At 41.7% G+C, this 26719-nt stretch overlaps 1 protein-coding gene across 1 annotated transcript in view; it reads right to left on the bottom strand.

Moving 5' to 3' along the window:
- Positions 1-26212, bottom strand: part of LOC119661526 (heparan sulfate glucosamine 3-O-sulfotransferase 1) — a 29602-nt gene extending 3390 nt beyond the window's left edge. The window contains exons 1-6 of the mRNA XM_038070902.1: positions 25056-26212; positions 10894-11266; positions 10463-10784; positions 9951-10166; positions 9514-9812; positions 9146-9339 (exon numbers count right to left, since the gene is read on the bottom strand). Of these exons, the coding sequence (XP_037926830.1) occupies positions 9146-9339; positions 9514-9812; positions 9951-10166; positions 10463-10784; positions 10894-10958 (1096 nt within the window). The 5' untranslated portion in view covers positions 10959-11266; positions 25056-26212. The remainder of the gene's footprint in view (positions 1-9145; positions 9340-9513; positions 9813-9950; positions 10167-10462; positions 10785-10893; positions 11267-25055) is intronic.
- Positions 26213-26719: the final 507 nt, after the last annotated feature.

Genomic DNA, 26719 nt, shown 5'->3' with positions numbered 1-26719 from the left:
CTGTGGCGGTCCACCCCAACCTAATTGTTTGCCTCCTGCCGCTTCAAATATAACAGGAGGAACCCTAAACACGTGCGAGGGCTGACACTTCCTGCAAGAGGGTTAGAGAAAAAGACTTCAGTTCAATGGATGATTATTTAATGATTGTTGTTTTGAAAAGGCCCTTAAAATGAGGTATCATAGAAGTCAGTCGGATAAATAGTAACGGAACTATATATGTAATGACCTGAATTTTGGATACAAAAATCAAGGAAAACAAAGCCTGGTTTTCTTATATAAATTGAAAATTGAAGTCCGTTTCTTTGAAAATCTACTGTATTTAATATCTTGCACTAAATTTTGAAAATTTAATCAATATAGAGTACGTAGTTTGGAAAAAAATTATGACTTACCCTAAAATTTTGTTTTTAATGTTCCAAAAAAGAAATCATGTTTGCAACAATATTTCAAAGAATCAAAATGGTAGAGAAAAATTGCTTTTTGTACATTTTCTGAAATCCCGCACTCTATATCCACTAAATTTCTAGAAGTTATTGGAAGGGGTTAAATACAGTAGATTCTCAAAGGATTCGACTTAATTTCAATTTATATGAGAAAACCAGGTTTTGTTTTTATTGATTTCTACTTATAACAAGTCGGAATACCGGGAGCTCGCGCTTCAGATTAAAAGGTTTTGTATTCCTCTCACCCTTCCAATCGTATATGGATTCCTTTATATTTTTCCAAACTACAAGATATACGTACATGTTACAGGCATAGATATTATCCTCAGCCAAAACAAATTGTCTATTACCGAATACTGTAGATATACATGCACGTATATACATATTTCTGATAATATGTACATATATGTATAGTACGTATATTGAATATCGCTGGTTCAATGTACAAACATATCTATCTGAGTTAGACACTACCCGCAAACTACATTAGCACGTATATAAAATTCAAAAAGCGCACGGACCCTCTTTCCGCCCAACCGGACCGAGGGGTGACCAACCTAAGGATGGGCTGAAGGCAACATCCAAAGGCCCGCATCACAGCGATGATGCGTTTTAACGCAAAGTGTGTGCGACCATGCGAAAATGTATTGCTACATCCCGATTGTCGCAAACACTTCTGCCAATGACACTACAGAGACATGGATCTTATATATACGCCCCAGGTTTATCCTCACCTGAGTTGCAAACGCAGAGCTGCATGCGACCAGGCGCGTGTCATGGGTTGCGGATAATGACATGGCCCACCGGGTCAGCTACGAATATCGCAAGTTAATCTTGTAAATAAGTAGCCGCGGACAAGCAGAACGTTTCCCTTTGTGTTCGTCCTCCCTTACCGATTCTTCCCGTTCAGGGGGAGTAAATCTCCTTAACAAATCCGTAATCCGGGGTGAAGGGATCGACGCGCTTATCGGATGAATTGCAGTGACGTTACACTGTATTTCAGCGGCTCCCCTCCAAATACCTTCCCTACCTTTGGAGGTAACCATGGGGCATTGCAACATTGGGGCTCTGTTGCAGGGCTGACTGGTTCCCCATTACTCGTGGGAATAAAATTGGGGACTTTTGTTTAAATTCTTTAAATGGGACCCCAGGGACACGAAGACAGTACCCAACACGGTTAAGGGTCGTTCACCAACATCAGAGCGGCTCTTCGCCCTTGGATGTTTTGGCGGTTATGCCGTCAACCACCAGGGACGGGAGACCTAGGCGTCGTATGATTTGGACGAACCAACTCAACGAATTTTTCGTCCGCGCCTATTACCGTGTCACGGATTTGGAACGGAATCCATCAGGGTACAGACATCGACTACATGACGCGTTCATAACCCGATTTCCGGAGCTAAGTCATGTTCCGGAACAGAACGTCGTCAACCAGTACCGGGTGATTCTGAATAACAACCGAGTTGCCTTACCAACTAGGCAACAAATCTTCCAAGAGGTTTCACTTGAGCTCGGGCTGGAGTCATCAAATTACCGGACTAGTCAAAGGAGTAACACAAGTACTCCACCTGTAAGGCACTCCATGAATCCAGTAGTCAGGAGAAGTTTAGTAACTGGGGATGTCGACTCAATTTATAATGAGGCTTTGACCGCATTCCAGGTCGCATTCACAGAGTATGCTGAGATTCTCCCAGACGCTAGGCCAAAGATCCCAAAACTGAAGTTTACTTCGGCAACTACTAACATCATTGCTGCCGTTGACAGAATTTTGGCTGATCGTTTGGCTAGCGTGATTACTGCTACAGAGGTTCACAGCCTGATCTACGTTGCAGCTGCCTCGGTTATTCGTCTCCATAATCAACATCTTAGAGCGAATAACAGAGGTATGCGCAAAAAGACTTTACCGTTCTGGGTGCTTCGACTCAACAAAAGAGTCGAAAAGTTGAGAAAGGAGATTGGTCGTGTGACGCAAGCACTCCTTGGAAATCCATCACCAAGAGTGCACAGATGCGTTGCGAACATCATTGGAAACTACCATCTGTCCAATGATATGCCAATCGAAGAAATCCTCGAGGTGCTGAAGCAGAAACTTGCGGTATGCTCCAATCGCATCCATAGGTATCAGAAAAGCTTTCAGCGAAGGACAGACAACACCTTGTTCTTCCAGAACCAACGGGGATTCTACAAAAATCTTACCAGCTCAGATAGGGAAAGTAACCTCGATCTGGATCAGGCAGAAGACTTCTGGAGAAGTGTTTGGAGCGAATCCAGCCGTTGCAATTTAGAAACAGCGTGGCTCCCACACCTTATGCGTTCATGCGAGGTCGTCCCCGAAATGACCATGCCTGACGTAACTGAAGTCGACGTTGAAGCAGCCCTTGACAAGGCAGGTAACTGGAAGGCGCCAGGAGTTGACAAAATTCACAACTTCTGGCTGAAGCGGTTCAAGAGCACTCACAGGATATTGGCAAATCAATTTAATCAGATGATTGCCGATCCTGATTTAGTTCCACCATTTTTCACTAAGGGGATAACTTTCCTCATCCCCAAGGAACAGGGTGTCTCTTGCCCTTCAAAATGTCGACCAATTACTTGTCTTCCTATCATCAACAAGGTCTTCACTTCAGTTCTGTGCGCGAACATCTCAAAACATCTTGATGCTCATAAATTGATAGCTGAGGAGCAAAAGGGATGCGCAAAAGGCTCCCGAGGCTGCAAAGAACAGCTTATAATCGATACGGTAGCTGTAAAGCAGGCTGTCCACCAAAAACGAAACATCTCGACAGCCTACATCGATTATAAATCAGCCTTTGACTCCATATCACATTCGTGGTTACTACAAGTGTTACGCTTGTATAAAATCAACCCGAATGTCGTTCTTCTACTGAGAACAGTAATGAAGAATTGGAGCACGAAGCTATCGGTATCTTCGCAAATATCAGGAGAGATACCAATCAGGCGTGGCATTTTCCAAGGCGACTCTCTAAGCCCACTGTGGTTTTGTTTGGCTTTGAATCCGCTATCCCATCTTCTGCATGAAAGCAAATACGGGTTCCAAGTCAAGCATGGCATATTGTCGAAATGTACATTAAGTACATTGACGACATCAAATTGTATGCCAAAGACGAGAACCAATTCGTTCCTTGCTGGACATCATCATTCAGTTCAGTAGGGATATCGGCATGCAGTTGGGTTTGGAAAAATGTCGCATAAAAACAATTGTTCGGGGAAAACACACCGACAACGAAGGATACAGCCAAAATAATATCCGAATTGAAGGTATGAATTCGGACGACGTCTACAAATACCTCGGCATATTGCAAGCAACAATACCTGCTGTGGCAATAATTAAATCTAAGTTGCTGGGGGAATTTGAACGGCGTCTGGATCTTGTCCTTAAAACTGAGCTGTACGGGAAAAATAAAATCATGGCAATCAACACCTTCGCCATTCCCGTCCTTCTATACACTTTCGGTGTGATACTGTGGAGTAATACTGATTTATAATAGAAGCTGTCAATAAACGGGTAAGGGTAGTTCTTGCAAACAACAACATGCATAATAGAGTTGCCGAAAAATTGAGGATCACTATCCCACGTCATCAGGGAGGAAGGGAGGTACTTGATTTAAAAACGTTGCACTACAATCAAGTGCATTCTCTTCGTGAGTTTTTCTATGAGAAACAATCCTCTAGCCAAATACATCAGGCTACCGTCATGGCAGATAATAAATTATCTCCTTTGAACTTGAGAAGCAGAGAATGGGATCCCATGTCGAATGTTACTTCAGTCCAACAGAAGATCGACATGTGGAAAGAGAAACCTATTCATGGAGGTCATATCAAAAATTTGTTGTTGTCAGGCATTGACATCGAAGCCTCCAACAAATGGTTGACAAACGGTGTACTTTTCTATGAGACCGAAGCATTCCTAACTTCAATTCAGGATGCTTCGCTCCCAACAAAAAATTATAAACGGTACATTCTTCACGACTCCTCAATCACCAACTCCAGTTGTAGGTTATGCAACTGTGAAGAGGAGACCATCCAGCACATAACATCTGCGTGCAGGATGTTGAGCGGTACCGAGTACACCAATCGTCATAACTCCGTCTGCAAGATTCTCCATCAAAACCTTGCGTTGAAGTATAACTTAGTGGCAACCTACCATCCTTACTATAAGTATACTCCGCAGAGAATCTTGGAAAATGATCGGGTCAAATTACTGTGGGACCACACTATCGCCACCGACCACAGTGTTAATCATAACAGACCCGATCTAGTTCTGCTTCTGAAGGAAGAACGAGCGTGCTTTATAATCGATGTAGCCGTACCGTTGGACCGGAACACTGTTGAAAAACAGCACGAAAAAATCCGGAACTACGGCCCCTTGGCAGATGATATGAAGCAGACTTGGAGACTACAAAAGATCCAAGTAGTCCCAGTAATAATTTCAGCGACGGGATTAGTCCCGCAGAACTTACATAAAGCGCTGAAAACGCTCGATCTTAGGGCTGGACTATACATAGAGATGCAAAAAGCGGTCATCCTTGCAACCTGTGCTATAGTCCGAAGAGTCCTGTCCGGTAACAATCTGACCTAATGGGTTTCAGTCTTGATCCGCACTGTCTTCGATATAAGATCCATGTCTCTGTAGTGTAGAACCTCCGCGTCATTGGCTGAAGTGTTTGCGACAATCGGGATGTAGTAATACATTTTCGCATGGTCGCACACACTTTGCGTTAAAACGCATCATCGCTGTGATGCGGGCCTTTGGATGTTGCCTTCAGCCCATCCTTAGGTTGGTCGCCCCTCGGTCCGATTGGGCGGGAAGAGGGTCCGTGGGCTTTTTTAACTATATATATACCTGTATGCACACGGGTAATATAGGTCCCAGGGCGAAACGTGGATTGGTACCCACAATGGAGCATAAAACCTGGGAAACGTCTGCTGAACCAACACCAACAACTCTACTACCAAACCCTATCTCCACCTCCATGTGGTGATCCTTGGGACTTCTTTCTTTATGTAAAACTGCAGACGGAAAAGGATGAGGCGAGTCTCCCGCACCTAAAAACCGGACAAAATGTACCAACTGGTCCTCCAGGTTGGTGGTTGGGTAGGGCTGACAACCCTACACGGAAAACCGATGTTACGAAGCCACGAAAGGAGCCTCGGGCAGGATGGATCTTACAACGACGAACCCGGCAACGATAACGGATTAACGATTTGCGCATTTTCTCATGGAACGTGCGCTCCCTGTACAGACCAAATGCTGCTGAGCAGCTAGCCGATACCCTGTCCCAATATAGGGCTGATGTAACAGCGTTATAAGAGATGCGATGGATAGGGTCCGACTTCCTGGAGAAGAGCCGCTACGCCATATATTATAGCGGCCATCCAGTAAACCATGTGTTCGGAGTAGGTTTCTTAGTCAGCCAAAAAATGAAACCTGTTGTTAACGGCTTTGAAAATATAAGCGAAAGGCTATGCATTCCGCTTTTGCAAGGCAAATTTGGAAATATAAGCCTTATAAACGTCCACGCCCCTACGAGGAGACTGCAGTCGGAGAAGGATACCTTCTACGAGGCAATGGAGCGGGATATAGACTCGGACCACTATCTCGTTGGCATGGAGCTCCGAGCTCGAATTACGACACCACCTACAATCTCCTTTAACAATCAGGTGAGAGTGAATACTGAAGCCATCCACAACACAGCCATCCGCAACACCTATAAGAAGGAAATGGATGCTGCAATAACCACAATCAACAGAGATCCTGGAGATGAAGCATTAACAAATGATCTTCACAACGACCTGAAGAACGTTGTCATTGATACGGCCACAAAGATACTTGGCCCCAGCCGCAAAAATAGTCGGAACGGCTGGTTTGACGATGAATGTAAGCTAGATACGGAATGGAAGAATGCCGCATACCGAGTAATGTTGCATTCTCAAAGAACGCGGGCATGCGCAGAGATTTATCTCTGTCGAGCGGAGAAGCGAAATTCACAGACGGAAAAATGAAGCCTGGGAGAACCAATAGGTAGGTCTGTGAACTAGAAAAGTACAGGGAGCAACCGCACCAGGCGCGGAAGTTTTGCCAACAAGTCAGCAGGATCACTCGATGCTCACCCTGCCGAGACAAAGAGGGAAATCTGATTTCCGACAGAATGGGCATATTGGAGCGATGGGTTGAGTACGGAGCAACCAGAACATCGGCGAGTTGGAGGTCCCACTACCTGAAGACGACGGAAAAATACTGCCACCACCAAGTATAGAAGAAACAGTCCGTGCAATTAATCGGCTTAAAAATCATAAGTTGCCAGGAGCCGATGGAATTACAGCCAAATTAGTTAAATATGGAGGCGACCAGCTACACCAAGTGGTTCATCAACTTGTGCTCAAAGTATGGGACAGCGAGTCAATGCCTGACGACTGGCAATGAGGCATTATCTGTCTCATACATAAAAATGGAGATATCACAAAGTGTAGCAATTATATATCGTATATTTTATTATATATATACGGTCCCGAGTACCATTTATAAAATATTCTCTGCTATCTTGCTAGGCCGGATAGCCCCATATGCCCAGAACATCATTGGCCCATATCAAAGAGGCTTCACTCCAGGCAAATCAGCAACAGATCAAATTTTCTGTCTGCGGCGGATGGAAAAACTGTTGGAATATGGACATCAGTTGCACCATCTATTCATCGACTTTAAGGCTGCCTATGATAGCATAGCCAGGGTAAAACTGTACACGGCCATGACAGAATTAGGTATCCCGGCGAAATTGATAAGACTGAATAGGCTGACTTCGACCAATATGCGAGGCCAGATAAAAGCAGCAGGATCATTCTCAAGGTCATTGGACATCAACAACGGTCTACGACAAGGGCGTCCACTTTAACCTGGCCCTGGAGAAAGTGATCCGTGATGCCGAGGTAAATGCGAGGAGTACGGTCCTCTTGTCCACCCAACTACTGGCCTATGCTGACGATATCGACATCATGGGAAAGCCGAACGACCTACATAACGACGAAATCTATGAGCAATACCATGGCCGTCATGTTGTGGATAATATCCGACTCAATAGGTTACGGTGGGGTGGGGGAGGGGGGGGTTTACTTAATCCGTATGGATGAGGACGATCCAGCCCGGAAGCCTGTAAGGCAAATATCTATGGTAGAGAAAGAAGACGAGGCAGACCCTACTTGAGATGGAATGATGACGCCAGACAACTTTTAGGGATATCGAATTGGTTGACCTCGGCGCTATGTCTGTAATTTCTTATTAAGGCAGGTCTTGACCAGATACCGGTTGTTGCGCCGTTGATGATGATAATAATTCGCACCCTTGTCGTGTTTTGTGAATTAAAAAAGGGTGCGTATGACATCTGTGAGCAGCTTCGGTCACGCTGCTCCCAGGGCAGGGGTAAGGCAGCGTCTGATGAGTTGCCTGTGCCCTGGTACGAAAGCCATCTGCGTCCCTCTTTTACCAATACTATTATTAACTTTATTTGTGCCAATATCAGATGCACCTATTTCACTTTTTGAGGCACACATTTTGAGTTCGCACACCCCTTTGTTTCACCCAATATCAGAAACAAGATCATTTTCGAAAATTAATAATCAAGCCCTTTCATTTGATACCTCACGCGACCATATTTGGCGAAAGAAAATGTACACCCCCCTCTCACATGTATAGGGAGCACCCCTCAGATCCCACAACAAATATTATAGTACCGCTAGATGTAAAGCTATTCATAGATCATACTTTCTTACCAAATTTCGTGACAATTGGTTTAGTCCTTTTCGAGTAAATCGGATGTGATAGACAGGCAGACAAACATTGAATCGATTTGAATAAGGTTTTGTGTTTACACACACCTCCTGGGGGGGAGGGGGGGGAGTGCACATCGGCGCTATATAAATTTTGTTTCTTATGCCACGCTCTACACCTACCCCAAGTTTCACGTCAATCGGTCTAGACTAAAAGAATTCGGAGGTTGAAAGCTTTGATGACTGGACTAAATTGCTCGTAGAGCTCCTTGGTGCATAGCATCGTACAGTTGTGATGCTCCTTATTCTGAACCGGAACTTTGCAGTCAGAAGTCTGTCAAAAACCGGCTTCCAGGTGAAGAGATCGCGTATTGCAGTAGCCGCCAGAAACAATCCGACACCAGATTCATGACTGTTACCACTTGACTTCCAAAGTACAATAGCACAGTGCCATAAGTGTGGCAAGAGGGAGAGGAGTACTCTCCAGAGTTCCAGCATCTTACTTCGTTTAGGTCCAGAATGTCAAGCTTATATCGTTGGAATTGTCACTCGAGTTGGAGAGAGGAATAGCCAAAGGTTTTTGGCGTGAGGTCAATCCCTATCTGAAACGTGATTGTCGTTTCGGTAGCAATAAGGTTTTAAAATTAGCAGGTTGTGTGCCCACAAATCTCCATCCCTTCTAGGCACCTCTTACGACAAGCAGGAAAGACTTTGAGTGTATTTTTAAGCTCCAATCCACAAGGAACACAATATGTATTCTGGTGCCTTAACCTTATCTCTACTTCCTGCATTCATAATCGATATAACACATTCAAATAAATGTAAATGTGTTATTTTTTATAAACCCTTTATATTTAACTTTGTATTTAACGCTTCAAATCCTCTCTCGAACAGGCAAATATATGGGAATGCGTACTTACCTAGGAAATTCTCTATCCGTCGTAGTTGGGAAACGGGGTCTTCTATAAGCTGGTCGCCATTCACTACCAACAATTGTTCCCTAGGGAAGACTTCAAGCCATCGATGTAGATGGAGATGATACATGGATATGATTAACGGTCGATACGATTCATTGACGGTACCGTTGGGAAAAATAGCCAACTCCTCAAAGGACCTTAATAAATGGAAAAGAATTAATATTTTAGTTTCTTATGAAACTGCGGACTGAAATTAGGTAGAGGGTTGAATGAAAACTGTGTAGACTAGTTTTCTTAAATAGTTTGCTCTGATAGTATTCAAATAGTGTTGAACATTTTTTTTTATATGAACGGGAAATATTTAATCTTACTTTGAAGCTGACGGGAAAGCAGATGAGGTGGTTTGTGTATTGCCAACGCCAGTACTTGTGTGGCCGTTATTTGATAAATCATTTGCATCGCCATTTTCCAACTGAACACCTAGAAATTTAGATTGGGTTGATAAATGATATGCTTGCTGTTGGGGATGTGGAGAATTAGCAAGTGGTAGCGGAGCTGTGGCTGCGTGACTTCGTAGTTGAGTATAATCGGAAATTGCCCGCGTGACAGGCTCTCGAACTATCAAAAGAAGTTTAATGGAAGCATTCATTGCTCGCACTCGTTCAGGAACCTGAAAACAAAACGTAGGTTACGTGAAAAGAAAATAGTAAGCTATCAATAGGGTGACTATATTGAAATGAAAGAATCTGAGCAGGCCTAAGAAAGCCTTGATTGTTTATTAAAAGATATGAAAAAGGAGAAAACTCACCTCAGGTGATACGAAGTAACTAGGACTTTTTTCTATTGTTATTTGGCCCTGAAACGAATGTGGCATTTTCTTCCTATACCATTCAAGTCCTTTCAGATAGTTTTCATCACGATCGAAGAAATGAACTTCGCCACCAGCTTTCTGAATTCTTGGATGTAAATAGAGCATTTCTAGTAATGCACGGGTTCCGCATTTCCTAACGCCAATGATTAAGGTCTAGAAGAACAAAATACAATATCGGCAATTATTTTTTCCTTAATTTTATACAGATTTGCAACACATCAACTAAGGAAATTATCAATAAAATCAGAATCATTTAAATACTATAGCAATAGCAAAGGAGACACTGTGGTGGATGTGGAGTGGAGTGGATGCTAATGCTTCACAGATAGATGAACAGACCAACAGACAACAATCAATTTTCCTAGTTAATTGTTGAGGCAAAATTAGCCGAAACTAAATTAGATTAAATACTATACATTCAAAAAAAGGAAAATATTCGCACTTCTTACCTGAGGCAATCGTTTTCTTGTTTTCGGAAAACGTACTCGATTCGGAAAAACCATTGGATGATTTATGGTATTCATGTCACCAGGATTAAGATGTGTCACTCGGTTAGCGAGAAAAGCTAATTGATGCTCGGATACAGCCTGTGCCGCTTGAATATTATATACGGCTCCATCGTAGAGAACGTGGAAAGTTAGAAATAGGGAAACGATAATCACTGTTAGAAATGCAGCAGCCAACTTTGGTCGAGAAACGCCAACTACCAGAATACAATCAGTGTGTGATATTTCTGGCCCTGCAGGCCTCATTACTGATTTAGGTAACCATCTACAAATAGGAGGAAACAATGGGGTTTAATTAAATATTCAATTGTTCTCTATGTACATCGTTTTACACTAGACAACATGTTATTGTTAAGTATACAAGAGCAACTTACAGGATGTCAAGAGGTAGTTTTGCAGGGCAGTCTCGAAGTTGGTCTCCTTTCCGTTTCGCCGTCATCAGCGTGAAGTGGTTTGACTGTGATGCGTTTCTTTTGTTAATGCTCTTATTCTGGCCGCCATGGTCGAAAACCAAAAACGTACGTATGTTTGCTTTTGTTTATAGCTAGAAATTTTAGCCAGGATACTCAAGTCTTCTATAGAGTAAGCATCTTTTCTGAGAATGCCTTGTGTGTGGCGTATGTTTCCGATTCATCCTTTCATATATAGCTGTTATACGTTCTTAGTAATTTTCCTAGCTTCACGAGTTGGAACTGAAGAGAATTCGTTTCATGTCTCCCTGATATTCACAAGATAATGCCTCTCTGTCTAAAAAAAAGGATTTTCATTGATTATTCTAGTATGTTACAAGAAAACTTAAAAATTACTTAAATCAAGGAAATCCTATTAGCCTAATTCGGGTCTTAGAAATGACAGTAAAAGTTGTCCTGTTTGGAAATGTAAATAATAATTATTTTTGGATAGTTGGGGAAATACAGATTCGACAAATATTCATCCCAGTTTAATCAATGATTATATCTATGCCTATTCCGAAAAATAAAAAAGTAAATTCTCCCAAATATAATTGTGCACGGAATATATGTAGATGAGGAAAGTGTAATAATTTTGTGGTCCAGCAGAGTATTTTTTGTTGATGCTATCACATTATCTAGTAATTGTAGGCAGGTACATAATACGTTATAGATAACGAATAATTCTACAAAAGACGGTCTAAAGCCCGCTTCAAAAAGAAGGCCAGATGAATCACTATAGTCTGAATGGCCCTGTGACATCCAGGCGTCTTTGGTCTTTGAGAAGGTGGGAAAATCTCATGCCCTATTAATAGTATTAACTATTAACTAAATCCTTCGAAAGAATCGTAAAGGAGGGAGATGCCTGGCGAACCAGATACAATCATGAATTGTATGAATTTTTTGACGACTCACCAGCATCGACACTAGTTAGAATCCGCAAATTGTAAGGACTGATCAGATTGAACAAATGCACGAGGGGCGGATTCCGAAACGAGCGCTGAAATGTAGTGCCGATGATAACCAACCAAGCCAAGGAAACGTTGGGAGGACTCAGTGGACGTAGGTTTCATACCAATTCTAAGATTTTCTAATTAGAGGATGTAGTCTTTGGATCGGGATGATTGAAGGCAGTGCATCCGGGAGGCCAAGGCTCGATTTGGGCTTTAGCAAAAACTATTAACTATTTTCCGACCCGCTAAGATCTCCCCTTTTAGTTGGAGTTGAAGAACTCTTAAAGTATTCCCTAGTCGTCGTTACATTCAGTAAAAGGGATAGAAAGTTAGTGGGTTAGCAGCCTGCCAATTTTGATTTTTCTTCCTGCTAGCAAAATGCTAACGACGCCTGTCACTCTGGCTACTATTCAGGGTGTCCCATTTGCGATGGTAGAAATGTGTTTAATATTGGATAGTCCCACTTGTTTGAGGAAAATTGGTTCATGGAATAGGCACTCTACTTTCTATCATTACATAATTATAGCGTTTTTCGTGAAAAGTGTTAAAAAGCTTGTCCTTGCTACTAAAATCAAAATTGCTTAATCCCTAAATCATTTAATCCCAGATTGTCGGTCATCATCACCTCAAAGATTTGAAGAATTGTCCAAACTTTAAAGAAATTACAAATTCGATTTTTCATCTAAATTTCAAACTTTAAACTTAACTTTTTAAATTCAACTTTACTTTAAACTTACAAGCCTACAAAGCTGGCAAAAGTTGGCTCACTACGTTAGCTTTCAGTTGACATACAATAATAATGGAATGATATGGAAAATTCAGAAAGGAAACAGTTCTCAGTGGCGCAGGTGCCCATTCCAAACCTGATCCCAAGAGGGGTGAAAACCCGGGCAGATCAGGTGTGAAGCCAGAAATCAGGAAGCCCGCCATTAACTATGCCAGTGCGGTCAAGGGCATTCGACTGGGCATACAGCCAAAAATGTTTTCCGAGCAGATACTTACTCGGGGGGAGCAGGAAACTATTGAAGACCTTGTCATCAGAGAGATATGCAATGAGTGGACTGCGAGCTTCGTGTTCACCGGGATACGTCTTCGACCAGGTCTTATACTGGTAGACTGCAACACGAAAGACACGGCAGGTTGGCTTACGAATATAGTCTCTAAACTGCTAGGATCAAAGGGAACGGAACTGCTAATTTAAAATATATATGCCTTTCAGAGTTCTTGAACGGGAAACTTGTGGCTATCCAAATCTCACTGCAAATCGCGAGGAGCACTAGAGAGGCAATCGTCGCATCGGGCTACTTCCCAGGAGACGACATCCAAGTTCCACCGGAGCATGTTACAAAACTGGTGAAGTACTGTGAGAAGAGCCAACTCCCATCACGAAGTCTGGGGAAGCAGCGACATCAATCGAAGAAGTGAGTACCTTCTTGAATTTATTCTTAGCAATAAGTTCGAAATATGTAACATAGGGAACACTCCCACATTTATGACCAGCACTAGACAACAGGTACTAGGCATAACTCGACATTGAGGGCAACTCCGAAATAAAAAGAATAATAAAGAATCCCCGGAGAATGGATTGGGATTCCTATGCAATGCCCTTGAGAAACAACATCGCTCACATTCGAGGGGGCGGTGACATTAGAAGCGAACTGGGACTAGAAATAGTGGTGGAAAACCTCAAAACAGTCATCATTGACGCATATGAGGTCAGCTGTCTGGCTAAGACAGTTAAGTCATCAAGGGCTATACCCTGGTGGAATATTAACCTAGCCAGAATAAGAACAGAGAACAGAAGGAAGACTCTTCAACCGGACAAACCAAATCGTATAGCAACGCGATCAGGGAGGCAAAACGGAACAGTTGCAGGGAATTCTGCAAAGGGATCGAATAAATCGCAAAAACAACTAGGCTTTACAAAGCTGTAGCCAAAGACGGGCCAATATCTTTTGTCTGTCTGAAGAAGAAAGATGGGACATTTATCGATAATCAGGAGGACAGAGTATACCAGCTTCCCAGAACTCATTTCCCAAAGTCCTACCCCGCGGCGGCAGGCGACAACATTCTGCCCGACACCCAAACAAAAAATCAAAGGGGAAGAAAGGAGAACTGGTAACTGGCAAAAAAGGTATGCTCGAAAGCTAGAGTAAGGTGGGGAGTGGGAATTTTTAAACCACTGAAATCACCCGGAGTAGATGAAACCCAAGCGCACAAAGGATTGCTTAAACCTAACCAAGAAGAAGCTCCGGATCATAGTGGGAATTCTCATTTGTCACTACCGGCTAAACTATCACCTAGGCAAGCTAGGGATATCTACGGACACTGAATGCAGGTTCTGTGCGAAGTGTGGTGAAACTCCTATACATGTTCTGGGACAGTGTCTTGCATTTGTGCAAAGTAGATCGAGGTATTTGGACAATTTTGCCGAAATTCACGGATTTTCATATCCATCCTAATGTAGCTCTCAACTCAGTTTGAAAGTAGCATTAAGAAGGACAATGAGACCTATAAATTTTTGTACATAATGTGTGAAGAGGATGTACACATCATGTCATACATGTCAAACTGCTTCGTTACATGTGTCGTTATTTCCTTGGCATACAACATACCTGTCGGAAGTGAAAAAAATCCCATTGTAAATTTATGACAAAGATACCTTGTTCTTGTTTTTCTCAACCTTTAGGAAATATTTTTAGGTTCGCCTACGAGCGTCGCAGGCAGGGTCAGGTCTGAAACTCAACCCCAGTAAGCATACTTAAAGGACAGCGCCATGAAACTATTGTGGCCCTAGTATTGGAACTAAAGTTACTTCAACCACTTGTATGCTACTACCTAATTATTTAAGCTGGTTACCGTGTTATAAGCTTCTTGGAAATGGGAGAATACTTATTGACGCCTGAGCTTTTGAAAGTATCCATAGCAGAATGTAAATAATGGTGAGTTAACTAGTAAGGTAAAGTCAAGAAAGTTTTATGTCATTACATTAAGTACAGCTGTTCTTTCGGGTCGGGAAAGACATGATCATTGTTTCTGAATGGTAGGAAGCTGAACTAACTAACCAAATATTACCGCATAACTGCTAAAACTAAGAGAATGGTAAAGGGGGAGGGGGGTCATCTCTGAATACAGAAGAAACCTCCAAGCATAACCTTATACGAGCGATATCTCTTTAGAGTGGACACGTGTCTCAGAGCGTAGGTAGTCATCAAATGAAGGAGGGCAAGCGTTAGAGGCATTCTTTCATATAATGAGAAAAAGTTGGGGTTTGTGAATTTTTCAGAAGAGAATAGGTATACATACAGGTTTTGCAAATTTAATTCAGAATTTACCAAATCAAATTCAGATATTTCCAAATTAATTTCAGACCTTTCCAAATAAACTTTCCAAACTTTTCCAAACCAGTTTCAGAATTTTCTGTTTCAAATCCAGACTAAAAGTCTGAAAATCGATGATTTTCTCAGATTTTTTTTCAAAGAATCCCAACCCCATCCTTATCCAGTCATAAAAAGTTGGTATAAAACTTTATAGTTAAATATTGAAAAAAATCTAAATTTGAAATGGAAAATTCCGATTTTGAAATGGAAAAATCTGAATTTGAACTGGTAAATTCCGATTTTGAAATGGAAAAATCTGAATTTGAACTGGTAAATTCTGAAATCGCCTTGAAAACATCTGAAGATAATTTGGAAGGTATAAAATCAGTTTGAAAATACAATGCTAGCGAGAGGAACAGTCCGGTATATTATATGATAACTTCGGAGCTTTGGGAAAAGATTATTTGTTACATCTATAGTTATAACAGGAAGCTGACAACGTAAATAGTACGAAAACTCGATTTCGATTAAAAAGGTGAGCAGTCAACTTGTATTTATTTGGAAATCCCTTGATAAACATGAAGTAGTTCTAGTGCCCACAGACCGTATGATTTTCAAATGCATTTTCCAGAAAACTTACCCTGTTATGATATAATCATTGAAGAGGTAGAACAGTCGCGTGTGGATGTATCAATTCAACCATCGTTGAGCACTATAATAGTGAGACCAAAACCAGCTTTTGGTGTTATCCAGAGCCAAAACTAGCAAAAATTCATATAGCAGAAAGAGATGATTTGATTTTCTGTCAACTAGCAAAAGTTTCCTTGGAGGAGCCTTTAGGAGGGTGAACTAAGGTCCCAATTCCTTTAGCTTACTTTAACCTAAATTCTCATTGAATTTTCCAATTTGTTCTCTAATTTTCACTTGGGCCGGAAATTTGATCCAGATGACGCTTTCAAGAATTTGGTCTCATTGTTTGCTGTTTGACTAACGCACAAGAAAAATATTTTTGAGCTTCGCGTAGAGATGGGCTTTCTTGCAACAGAATCCCTGAATTGAGTAGTCAATTCAAAACTTATGACTAAATTCACGTGTGTACAGCAGATTTTCACCAAAATTAATGAAATATTTCTGTCTAATTATAGGCCGCTTGGAAAACTGGGAGTTCTCAGAGTTCTCAGAATGTTCAGTTTTTTCAATTTTTTCCAACGCATTTTTAGAGAGTTGGCAAATTGATTGATGCCTCTTAAACCGCGTGCGCCTGAATATTGATATTATCATGGAAAATTATGAATATTCAACCCTATCCCGGTAGGAATCGGGCAGAGAGAAAATTTGTTCATAATAGGACAATTTCCACCAATGTTGGTAGTATATGGTTCTAGGATAAAATTAACGGGGATGGGGTTTCCAGTTAATTAATGGAAAAAAGGGTAATATGTTATTTATAATAACTTTATTTCAACAGATATCGATATAGCGGGTATTTTAAGGTCTGGACACCGTCCAATGACATCTCTGTGATTTTTTCCGATTTTTTGGTTGCGTAGTTTCTGGGAATAGATCCGTGAAAGTAATGAAATTTCCAGCCCCTGAACTCTCCTCTTTGGTTTTGAATGTCATAACTGGTGTCAACTTTGGAAAGTACTAATCGAAGCTTTTCATTTGATAGCCATCATAAATATATATTCGATGAAAAAAATGTTATACCCCCTCTTGCAGCTGTTCCTTAAGCTCAACAAAAAACGATGTTATTCACTCCAGGCGCGGAGGTTCACAGTTCCCACCTTCTCACAAAATGTCGGACAAACAGACAGACAGACAAAGTTTAATCATAAATTTTAGAATCAAATTTTAATCAAAATTTTAGAATTTCGGGGACCAGTCGTGGTCTTCCCAGTAGATACTCAACTAAGACTTTGGTCTATTTTATGTTTTAAATATGGAATTTTCTTAATCATTTGATCTTATTTGATTGCGATTCTGTGTCCTTCCTGCCTGATGTGGGCAACCCTGAAATTCATGATAATATTAAAAATAATCCTTGGCCCAACAATTGATATTGGATCAGGGCCTTCAAGTGTGTTAGAGCACTTCATTCAAGACCGTAACGGTACACTACAGTAACGCTGTAGTATACAATGTGGTCAGCGTTGCGCTCGCTTGAGATTATTACCCCGATTTGACTCAGGTACTCACTCACAGTTGAGTCAACTGGTATCCGACGTCAAATCACGATACAAATCCCACTGCCATCAGGGAGATTTGAACCGCGACCTTTCGTACGACAGCCTTGTGCTCTAACCACTCAGCTATCCGGACACTAGCAGGCATGAATTTCAGGGTTGCGCTTTTCTTTTTCTGACCGTTTCCGTTTCTCTCTCGCACTCACTAGCGTACCGAAACCCATCTTTTCGTTTGTCCTATATAGCTCCTCTCGCACTCTGAACGGGTCACTTTATATATTCCGTTGGATACATGCTTTGATTTGTGGTCCTTAGGAGATCCTAGCCTGCTTTTGAGTTGGTGCATCCTACTCGATGACACCATGTCGATGTTCAACCCTTTCATGGTTTTTCTAACCGTCGACGAAGTGCATGACTCCTATTCCCCTTTTCCCTTCCAAGTTATTCGCGCTGGCTGTCAGTGTCCGTTTTCTTGCGTCTCGCCTCTTTTAATAATTGATGTTTGAAAGCCGTTCGTCACTCCGACATCCTTCCTTTTCTTTTATAAATTTTACAGCACTAAGGGGCGGGGTGAACAATCTGTGGATCATGCCATGGAAAGGGGCCATTTTATGTGAGTGGGAGTGATTCGAATTTTTCCTGAATCGTTCGCTGTGTATGTGTCGGCTTTCTATAAATATTAAAAGAGATCTCCTTTTCGTTTTTAATAATCCTTAAATCTAGAAATGGTATTGCTTCATTGTAAATCTTAAGTTCCGATATACCCTTATTCAGGACCTCTAGCATTTCCTCTACTTTGTCTTTTTATCATGTCTTCTACATACCTTGTCCAGATCGTTGGGGGCAGGCCTTTGGAATGTAGATAATTTTCAATCTCGTCCACGAATATGCCATTCAAAAAGAGAGATAAGAGGTCCCCCATTGCCACCCCTCTTTTTTCTTTGTAGAACTTTCCTCTAAATGTCAAATAGCTCTCGGTCATTCATATCCCCGCAAGTATCTTGAACATCCCTGATTCTCTTTTCCACGCCAAGGTTGTGGTATTTTCACTTAGAAGCCACTAGTCTAGACAAAAAATCGCTTCCTTCATCGGGATGCTTGGGAATAAGGCCTCAACGTCGAATAAGATTATTCATTAATCCGGTGTCATAAATTCCTTATTCTTAAGTTCCTAATGAGGTCCTCTTTATTCCTGATGATTTTAGTCGTCTTCTGAACTATTACAACCATATTTCGTTTGTCCGCTTTTAAATAAAATACCGGTTTTTCTTTTACAATAGCTCCTTCATAAGTTTTCGTTGGCTTTGCGCTATCTGTAGCTCCTTGAGGGCAGGTTTATTATACAAGGAGAGGATGTTACCTACGTTAGTATGGCTTACCTCAATATCAACGACGATCTGTTCTTTCAGCAGGCACAGTTGTTACACGGCACAGTTTAAGTCCATGTTTAATAGTTCTTCTTGGTGCTTATTGAAAATTTGTTGGGATTTATTCTCTATGAAGGCCGAAAGTATTGCTGTTCTTTTCGGTTTAAACTTCTGGCCCGACGTCCGAATCAAATGTGTTAGCTTAGGGACCATAGGGAAAAGTTACTCTTTTCCGTGCCTTTTCGCATTGGAAGGCCCTTTGCATCTCCACAGTGTCAGTCACATCCCCACGATCTTTCCTGCGAGATTTAAATGGGCACTATATACCATCAAAATCACCTTAGCTGGCTACTCATGGAAATGTTTGATCGAATTCTCGACATCATAAAGAAAGAATTCCAATTGAGATTCCCAATAGCCATTCTAACCTGATTAGTACTTTTCGTTGCTTTGGCACCCCACTTTGAGAAGTAAATCAAAGACAAGCAGTTCTTTTCCATGCCTTGTATGCGTATATTCCATTTTTGTTTGTCCTTACCAAACATCAGAACTGCTGTCTCGGCGATTCATACCGTCCAAGAATAGTGCCATTCGTAAACAAGTAAAGGTGAAGTTATGCCACTCAGTGTATACGAGTATGTCAATACTCATAGATTCCTCTTCAGTTAATTGGCACATTCATATCATTATTCATCTGATAAACCAAACGAAAAAATTACAGGAAATGAAAATACATACATACATATCTTCAGAGCGTGGAGCGGCTTATTCCGAACAAAAAGAAAGATAAACAACTACCCAAGAAATGTTACATATTGAAACATGTCGTCTAATTAAATTAATGCACGGGAAGCAAATAATCTATTTTCGGTATAATCTACAATGAGATAATATCGGGAAATCAAGTCACTTATCCGTTACGTGTTTTTCTTAATTAATTTTAATCAGATTCGACAAAGAAAGAAGTCGACCACGAGGCAATAGCCATGAGGACGCTATTTCAACTGAACATTTACTATCTACTATTCAGGCGGACATATAGGGTTGTGGTGATTATTAGGAAAGCACTTCAAGAATAGAATTTGCGATTTTAAGGCCAGAGAAGCTAATGGACTCTGTCTATTATTAAAATGTATTGATCACAATTCCTTCCACATATTAGAGAATGCACTTCTAAAAGTTCGGAACTATGTATGTTCATATCTTTCAATCCAAATTAACTTAATGGAGTGTTATATAATTCTAAATATTTATACACATACGTAAACAAACGGGGGTAGCAGTTTAGTATTAAGAAAATTTCAACTTCCATTACCAGAAGCAATTTCTCAACAAGTCACGCGAAGGGCAAGGGACAACTTTATCAAATTTAAATGGATGCTTCCCTTCGTAAAATTTATGAAATTACAAGGGATACGCCTAGTAAAGTTGGAAGTCTATAGTGCTGAGCAATGATATGCTTCCGAGGCCATGAATGTCATGAACATTGTTACACGCAAGAATACAGAATAAATCAGATACAACTTAATTCTCAATTCCCCGAAATTTTGGTTGAACTATAAACACGGAAATTAAAGTATAACCGAATACCGGGCATAGCTACCCCCAAATTAGATTTAGTTTTTTGATCTGAAAAGGATTGGAAGGATCCAAAATAAAGGATTTAATCGGGAATAAGTCGGTTAATATGAGGATTGACTAACGGAAAAGCAGAAATCCCACAACCCCGATCTAACAAGGGGAGGGAAATTCATTCGCAGCAATGCGAAGAAAGCTTAACGTTCTTCGGTATCGAATATTTGCTTAGGCAGCTTTGTTTCTACCGACGAGAGTACCTAACCTGATGTCATTCAACGTACTAACAACGTAAAATCCCCCTGCACTGTTTTTATTAAAATTTGGAAATCTGCTATCGGGACCGATATATGAAAAGTGGTTTGAAAGTTCCACGCTTTTATCATCTTATTTTTGCTTTGTGCAATCAAAGTATTCTGGGGTGAGACAGTAACAAATGAAGAAATTTGCCGGCGAATTGGTCAGGTTCCTGTGAACGCATTGATACACTGAGAAAGAGCGACAATTTAATTGCAGGTCATGAATGAATGAAGGAATGAAGCGCATTATCCCTGAATGGCTAGTGAGTGGATTGTCCTAGAAAAATCGTGACCTGAGTTGAAGCACATTCCCAGGAACCGACAGTGATGCCCGTAGATGTAGTTGACGCACTATACCTCCCAAAAAGCAACCATATATAAATAACTCTCTTTAAAAGTGATAACCTTCCTCTTATCAAGCAATTTTTTCAATATAACCCATAGATTTGTAGAGTCTTTTGAACCCACCCGAAAACATTTTACCTTCATTCACAACTTTGTGAAGCACGTACGCTTCCAAAATGCTCGCCTTCTCTAACTCAAGTGTCACAGTTTGGTCATTGCGCATTGTTTCGGACTAATGCTAGCAGGATCGGCAAAGTGTGCCCTAGTGACCCAGGAACTGGTTTCATCATCATCATCAATGACGCAACAACGGGTATCCGGTCTAGGCTTGCCTTAATAAGGAACTCCAGACATCCCGGTTTTGCGCCGAAGTCCACCAATTGGATATCCCTAAAAGCTGTCTGGCGTCCTGACCTACGCCATCGCTCCATCTCAGGCAGGGTCTGCCTCGTCTTCTTTTTCTACCATAGATATAGACTTTCCGGGCTGGATCATTCTCATCCATACGGATTAAGTGACCCGCCCACCGTAACCTATTGAGTCGGATTTTATCCACAACCTGACGGTCGTGGTATCGCTCATAGATTTCATCGTTATGTAGGCTACGGAATCGTCCATCCTCATGTAGGCTGCCAAAATTTCTTCGGAAAATTCTTCTCTCGAACGCGGCCAAGAGTTCGCAATTCTCCTTGCTAAGAACCCAAGTCTTCGAGGAATACATGAGGACTGGCAAGATCATTGTCTTGCACAGTAAGAGGTTTGACCCTATGGTGAGACGTTTCGAGCGAAACAGTTTTTGTAAGCTGAAATAGGCTCTGTTGACTGCCAACAACCGTGCGCGGATTTCATCATCGTAGCTGTTATCGGTTGTGATTTTCGACCCTAGATAGGAGAAATTGTCAACGATCTCAAAGTTGTATTCTATTCTATCTTTATTCTTCCCATTTGACCAGTGCGGTTTGATGTTGTTGGTTGATTCGTCTTCGGTGCTGACGTTGCCACCACATATTTTGTCTTACCTTCATTGATGTGCAGCCCAAGATCTCGCGCCGCCTGCTCGATCTGGATGAAGGCACTTTGTACGTCTCGGGTGGTTCTTCCCATGATGTCGATATTGTCAGCATAGGTCAGTAGTTGGGTGGACTTGAAGAGGATCGTAACTCTCGCATTTACCTCAGCGTCACGGATCACTTTCTCGAGGGCCAGGTTAAAGAGTACGCATGATAGGGCATTCCCTTCTCGTAGACCGTTGTTGATGTCGAATGTTCCTGAGAGTGATCCTGCTGCTTTTATCTGGCCTCGCACATTGGTCAGGGTCAGCCTAGTCAGTCTTATTAATTTCGTCGGGATACCGAATTCTCCCATGGCCGTGTACAGTTTTACCCTGGCTATGCTATCATAGGCGGCTTTAAAGTCGATGAACAGATGGTGCAACTGTTGTCCAGATTCCAACAGTTTTTCCATCGCTTGCCGGAGAGAGAAAATCTGATCTGTTGCTGATTTGCCTGGAGTGAAGTCTCTTTGGTATGGGCCAGTGATGTTCTGGGCGTATGGGGCTATCCGGAGAATATCTTATAGATGGTACTCAGTAACGTGATACCTCTATAATTGCTGCACTGTGTGATATTTCCCTTTTTATGTATGAGACAGATAATGCCTCGTTGCCAATTGTCAGGCATTGATTCGCTGTTCCATACCTTGAGCACAAGTTGTTGAACCAATTGGTGTAACTGGTCGCCTCCATATTTAACCAATTCGGCTGTAATTCCATCGGCTCCTGGCGACTTATGATTTTTTAGCCGATGAATTGCATGGACTGTTCCTCCTAAACTTGGTGGTGGCAGTATTTGTCCGTCGTCTTCAGTTGGTGGGACCTCCAACTCGCCGATGTTCTGGTTGTTCAGTAGCTCATCCAAGTACTCAACCCATCGCTCCAATATGCCTATTCTGTCGAAAATCAGATTCTCCTCTTTGTCTCGGCAGGATGAGCATCGAGGTGTATAAGACCTCATCCTGCTGACTTGTTGGTAAAACTTGCGCGCCTGGTGCGGTTGCTCCCTGTACTTTTCTAGTTCACAGACTTGTTGGTTCTCCCAGGCTTCCTTTTTCCGTCTGTGAAGTCACTTCTCCGCTCGACGGAGTTCGTGATAAGTCTCCGTGCGTGTCCGCGTTCTTTGAAAATGCAACATTACTCGGTATGCGGCATTCTTCCGTTCCGTTGTTAGCTTACATTCATTGTCAAACCTGATTCTGTGAATCCCATGTGAAATTGGAGACAGGACATAGGGATAAGAAGGTTTGTATAGCTTTCTACGCCTGCAAGAGGACCTTTGTAAGGAAATGGTGTCTTCGGTGAAAGATGGATGTCTGAATACACAGTCGTGGTTCGTCCCATCTTAACGAACGGTCTCATAGGATTCGTCAGTGTACTCCAAACGGAAGTACTGGCGATGTTGAAAGCCCGTCGATAGCTAATGATTCACAAGCGTAAAATAGCCATTCTGACTGACAGCACAGTGGCCATTAGAGCTTTGTAATCAATTGCGACATCCTTCATGTTGGTGGGGTAGTACAGCTTGTGTCCCGGTGGTGACTGTGAAGAGCGGAATCTACTCACTCTACTTAGCAGCCAGATAGATAGTTCCCCAACTGCGCCAAGTCAGGGAGGATTTGGCTGTCTATAACAAATCCGATCGCAAGTAATACTTATAGGTGTTACAATGAGACAAAGATTTTTGTTTTTATTTGGGTGGATTCCACCACCATTCTTTTACCAATAAAATTCTTTATATTTGTTATAAAGTGTCCCTTTTTTTCTGTGAAGGTACTGGAAGCGAGCTGCCTTTCATCGGTATAATAGAATTTTTAGCTACGTGCAATTGGAAAAGTCGCGCACTGGGCGTTCTTGGTATAAGAAAACTACAAAGGGGTTCATGGATGCAGCCACAGTGTCCGGCTTCCATTTATTCTCATAATACGCGATTACTGTCTACTCATTACTGTAACTGTAGTACTTTAATTAGGAGCTAGACATTACGGCGTAGTCTCTTCATGTTACAAAAAGTAGTAGCTAAAATTTCACTTGCAAGTAATCGCTACAAACCCAATCTCAAAAATCATCATATATTTCTTACAAGCATGGGGCGACTTGGTACTCTATATTCTGTACCTCCATGAGATCATTGAGCTGCTTTCATGGGACGCAGTACTTCTGAAGGTATAGCAGCAAATATGATTGAAACAGCGTAGTCCTCCATCATGGCCGTTCGACCTAACAAAATTTTTCGTATGTTCAGTATACGGACTTTATTCCTTGAACTTTCCCTCCAATCACATAAAATTGCCAAGCATTGTTCTCCATGATGAAAACGATTGCAAGCCATGTGCGTCAAGGTCTCTGCCTACTGTGTCGCGTCCCGCAAGAAAAGGTCAATACAATGTTCTATAGAAACATCGAGAGGAAGTACTATTTCATTTTTGAAAGGTCAATGGAATCGTTCATTAAATCATATCAAGACTCAGTAATTGCAGTCTCTATGGAGCGGAGAATGACCTTTTACATATGCCTAATAGTCTACCACAAGTGATTCAACTTCGACTGGTCACACAAAAATTTCTTATCAGAAACAATAACGAAATAGTGACTGTACATGAAAAACTCTTTTGAAGTCCCTGGTTTGCAGCAAGTAGACCATATGCACATGTGTTTTCAATGAACAAAATGGAACAGTTTCAGTTGAACTTTCACTCCAAGCCACATATATCAAGTGCAAATACAAGTTATAATTCGAATAAGCTCTCATTTAAGGAATATAATACACCTCTTCAACCCCTTCCATCGATTCCCTTGACCCGACACTTTTTTGCCCTTCATTGAACCACTGAAATCCTTGAAACAAAAGGACGAAAAAAATTGGGAATAGTCACGTGATTATGAATTCATATTCACACTGCCAATACGTGGAAAGCGGGCTGGAGTGACAACTTGCACGTCCTATTATGTAATACTACGGAAGAGCGACAGCTACAATTTACTACTCACCTGTCCGCTTCTCACCATTCATTCAGAAAGACAGCAGCAAAATCGCCGCCTAAAAGGTCAACGCATACTACACGTATTTTGCTTGTATCGGTGTTTTGTTGTTGCGGTGGCGTGGGTGGACGGCGACTATGTAGTGTACACATTCATTGGCATAGTAAGCAGTGGGCTCGCACCACCTCCGTAACTAGGCCTATTCGGCTGTCGTTCCAAGACTTTCAGCAGTTTCACACACGCTGTTTCCTTTTTATTAGGTGAATCGAACGGGAACGAGAACGAGTGAAAAAAACACAATGCAAGGACATACCTCCGGGGGGAAGAGGCGGGCTGTGTGGTTGCAAGAAGGGTATGTGCGTCCTTTGATGGGGCGCCACAGGGAAATTATAATCGAAGTGCACTTGCACAATGCGAGCACGAAAATATTTACGAACTATCACGCCACTAACACAGAAACACTCGGTGTCCTTCCAATGTTAAGGAAGCAGCACGACTCAACCTTTCAGCAGGCTTTCCTGCTGTACATGAGGGCACTCAGAAACCACCAGGCGAATCAAGGATTTCCTTAAATGCAATATACATGTAAGGACCGACTAGAACACCCGAAAGCATCACCGACACAGTGAACTGCCGTCGTATAACACAAAAACCCGCAAGGACATCGCCAGCGAAAATGTCGAAGGGTCTTCTTCGCCAACTGGAGCACAGCGTTTATGTGAAGGATAAAAGGCTCTGGCAAACGTCCAATTCAAACTTTTCAAGGGTACGAATCGCTATAAATGAAGTCACCGTTTTCCGGCGGTATCACGCTCCTTTATCCTTGCAACAGCCCAATTTACGCGTATCCTTTTTGACTTTATGTAACGATTCGGCTGAGTGGCTGCTGTTTGCTCACTTGACGCGCTTTTAATGGAGTCGCGGGAGTCATGGCGGCTACAAGACAACGGCACTTCTCGTTTTTCACACGCTCTCTACTACTGGAAACCGAACTGCATCTTCTAATGACTATCTACGTCTGAGCCAGACTCATTCTACTTTAATTAGTTGAAATGGCGATGGAGTGAGTACTGTGGCCACGGTGACCGTCAAATTTTCGACAAAACACAAAAATGCTGGCAACGAAAAGATTTGCTCCGAATCGAACTGCCGTGTGCCGTTTTATGAATTCCTTGCATTCAGGAGTCGACAAGTGGAACATTTTTGGGGAGTTGGGGAAATGTATCTAAAGTTTTCCGCTTTCATTCTGAAGGAAACAAAGATGTTTGAGTTGAGCTTTCCCTTTAAGTACGTTTCGTCATACAGTCAAGGGTTGATTGGGAGCATGACAAGTTACCAAAAGGGGAGGAAAAGCTTCTGCCCCTTAGAATTGTCGTGAAACCTTCACAGTTCTCTATAAAGTTTTTGGATGCTGCATTTCTTTACTAATTTGTATGTTATTAAACTTATTGTTTGCCACATTCTGGATTTTGAAGATAAAAGATATTCAGCTCAAAAGAGCCTTCCTGTCTTAAGGAGTAAAAAAAATGAATGAATTATTATTGTTAATAATATTTAATGATATGCTCAATCTTTTCCCACAATTCAGCTAAGTAAACAGTTAATATTAATAGCTTCAGGTGTAGCGGAAATGAGTTGTAGATTTAGTATTATTAAATTACATCACCATATCG

The sequence above is a fragment of the Hermetia illucens genome, chromosome 1 (assembly GCF_905115235.1).
Source record: "Hermetia illucens chromosome 1, iHerIll2.2.curated.20191125, whole genome shotgun sequence".
NCBI lineage: Eukaryota > Metazoa > Arthropoda > Insecta > Diptera > Stratiomyidae > Hermetia > Hermetia illucens.
The sequence above is the reverse complement of the archived record's forward strand: the minus strand, read 5'-3'. Positions and strand labels throughout refer to the sequence as shown.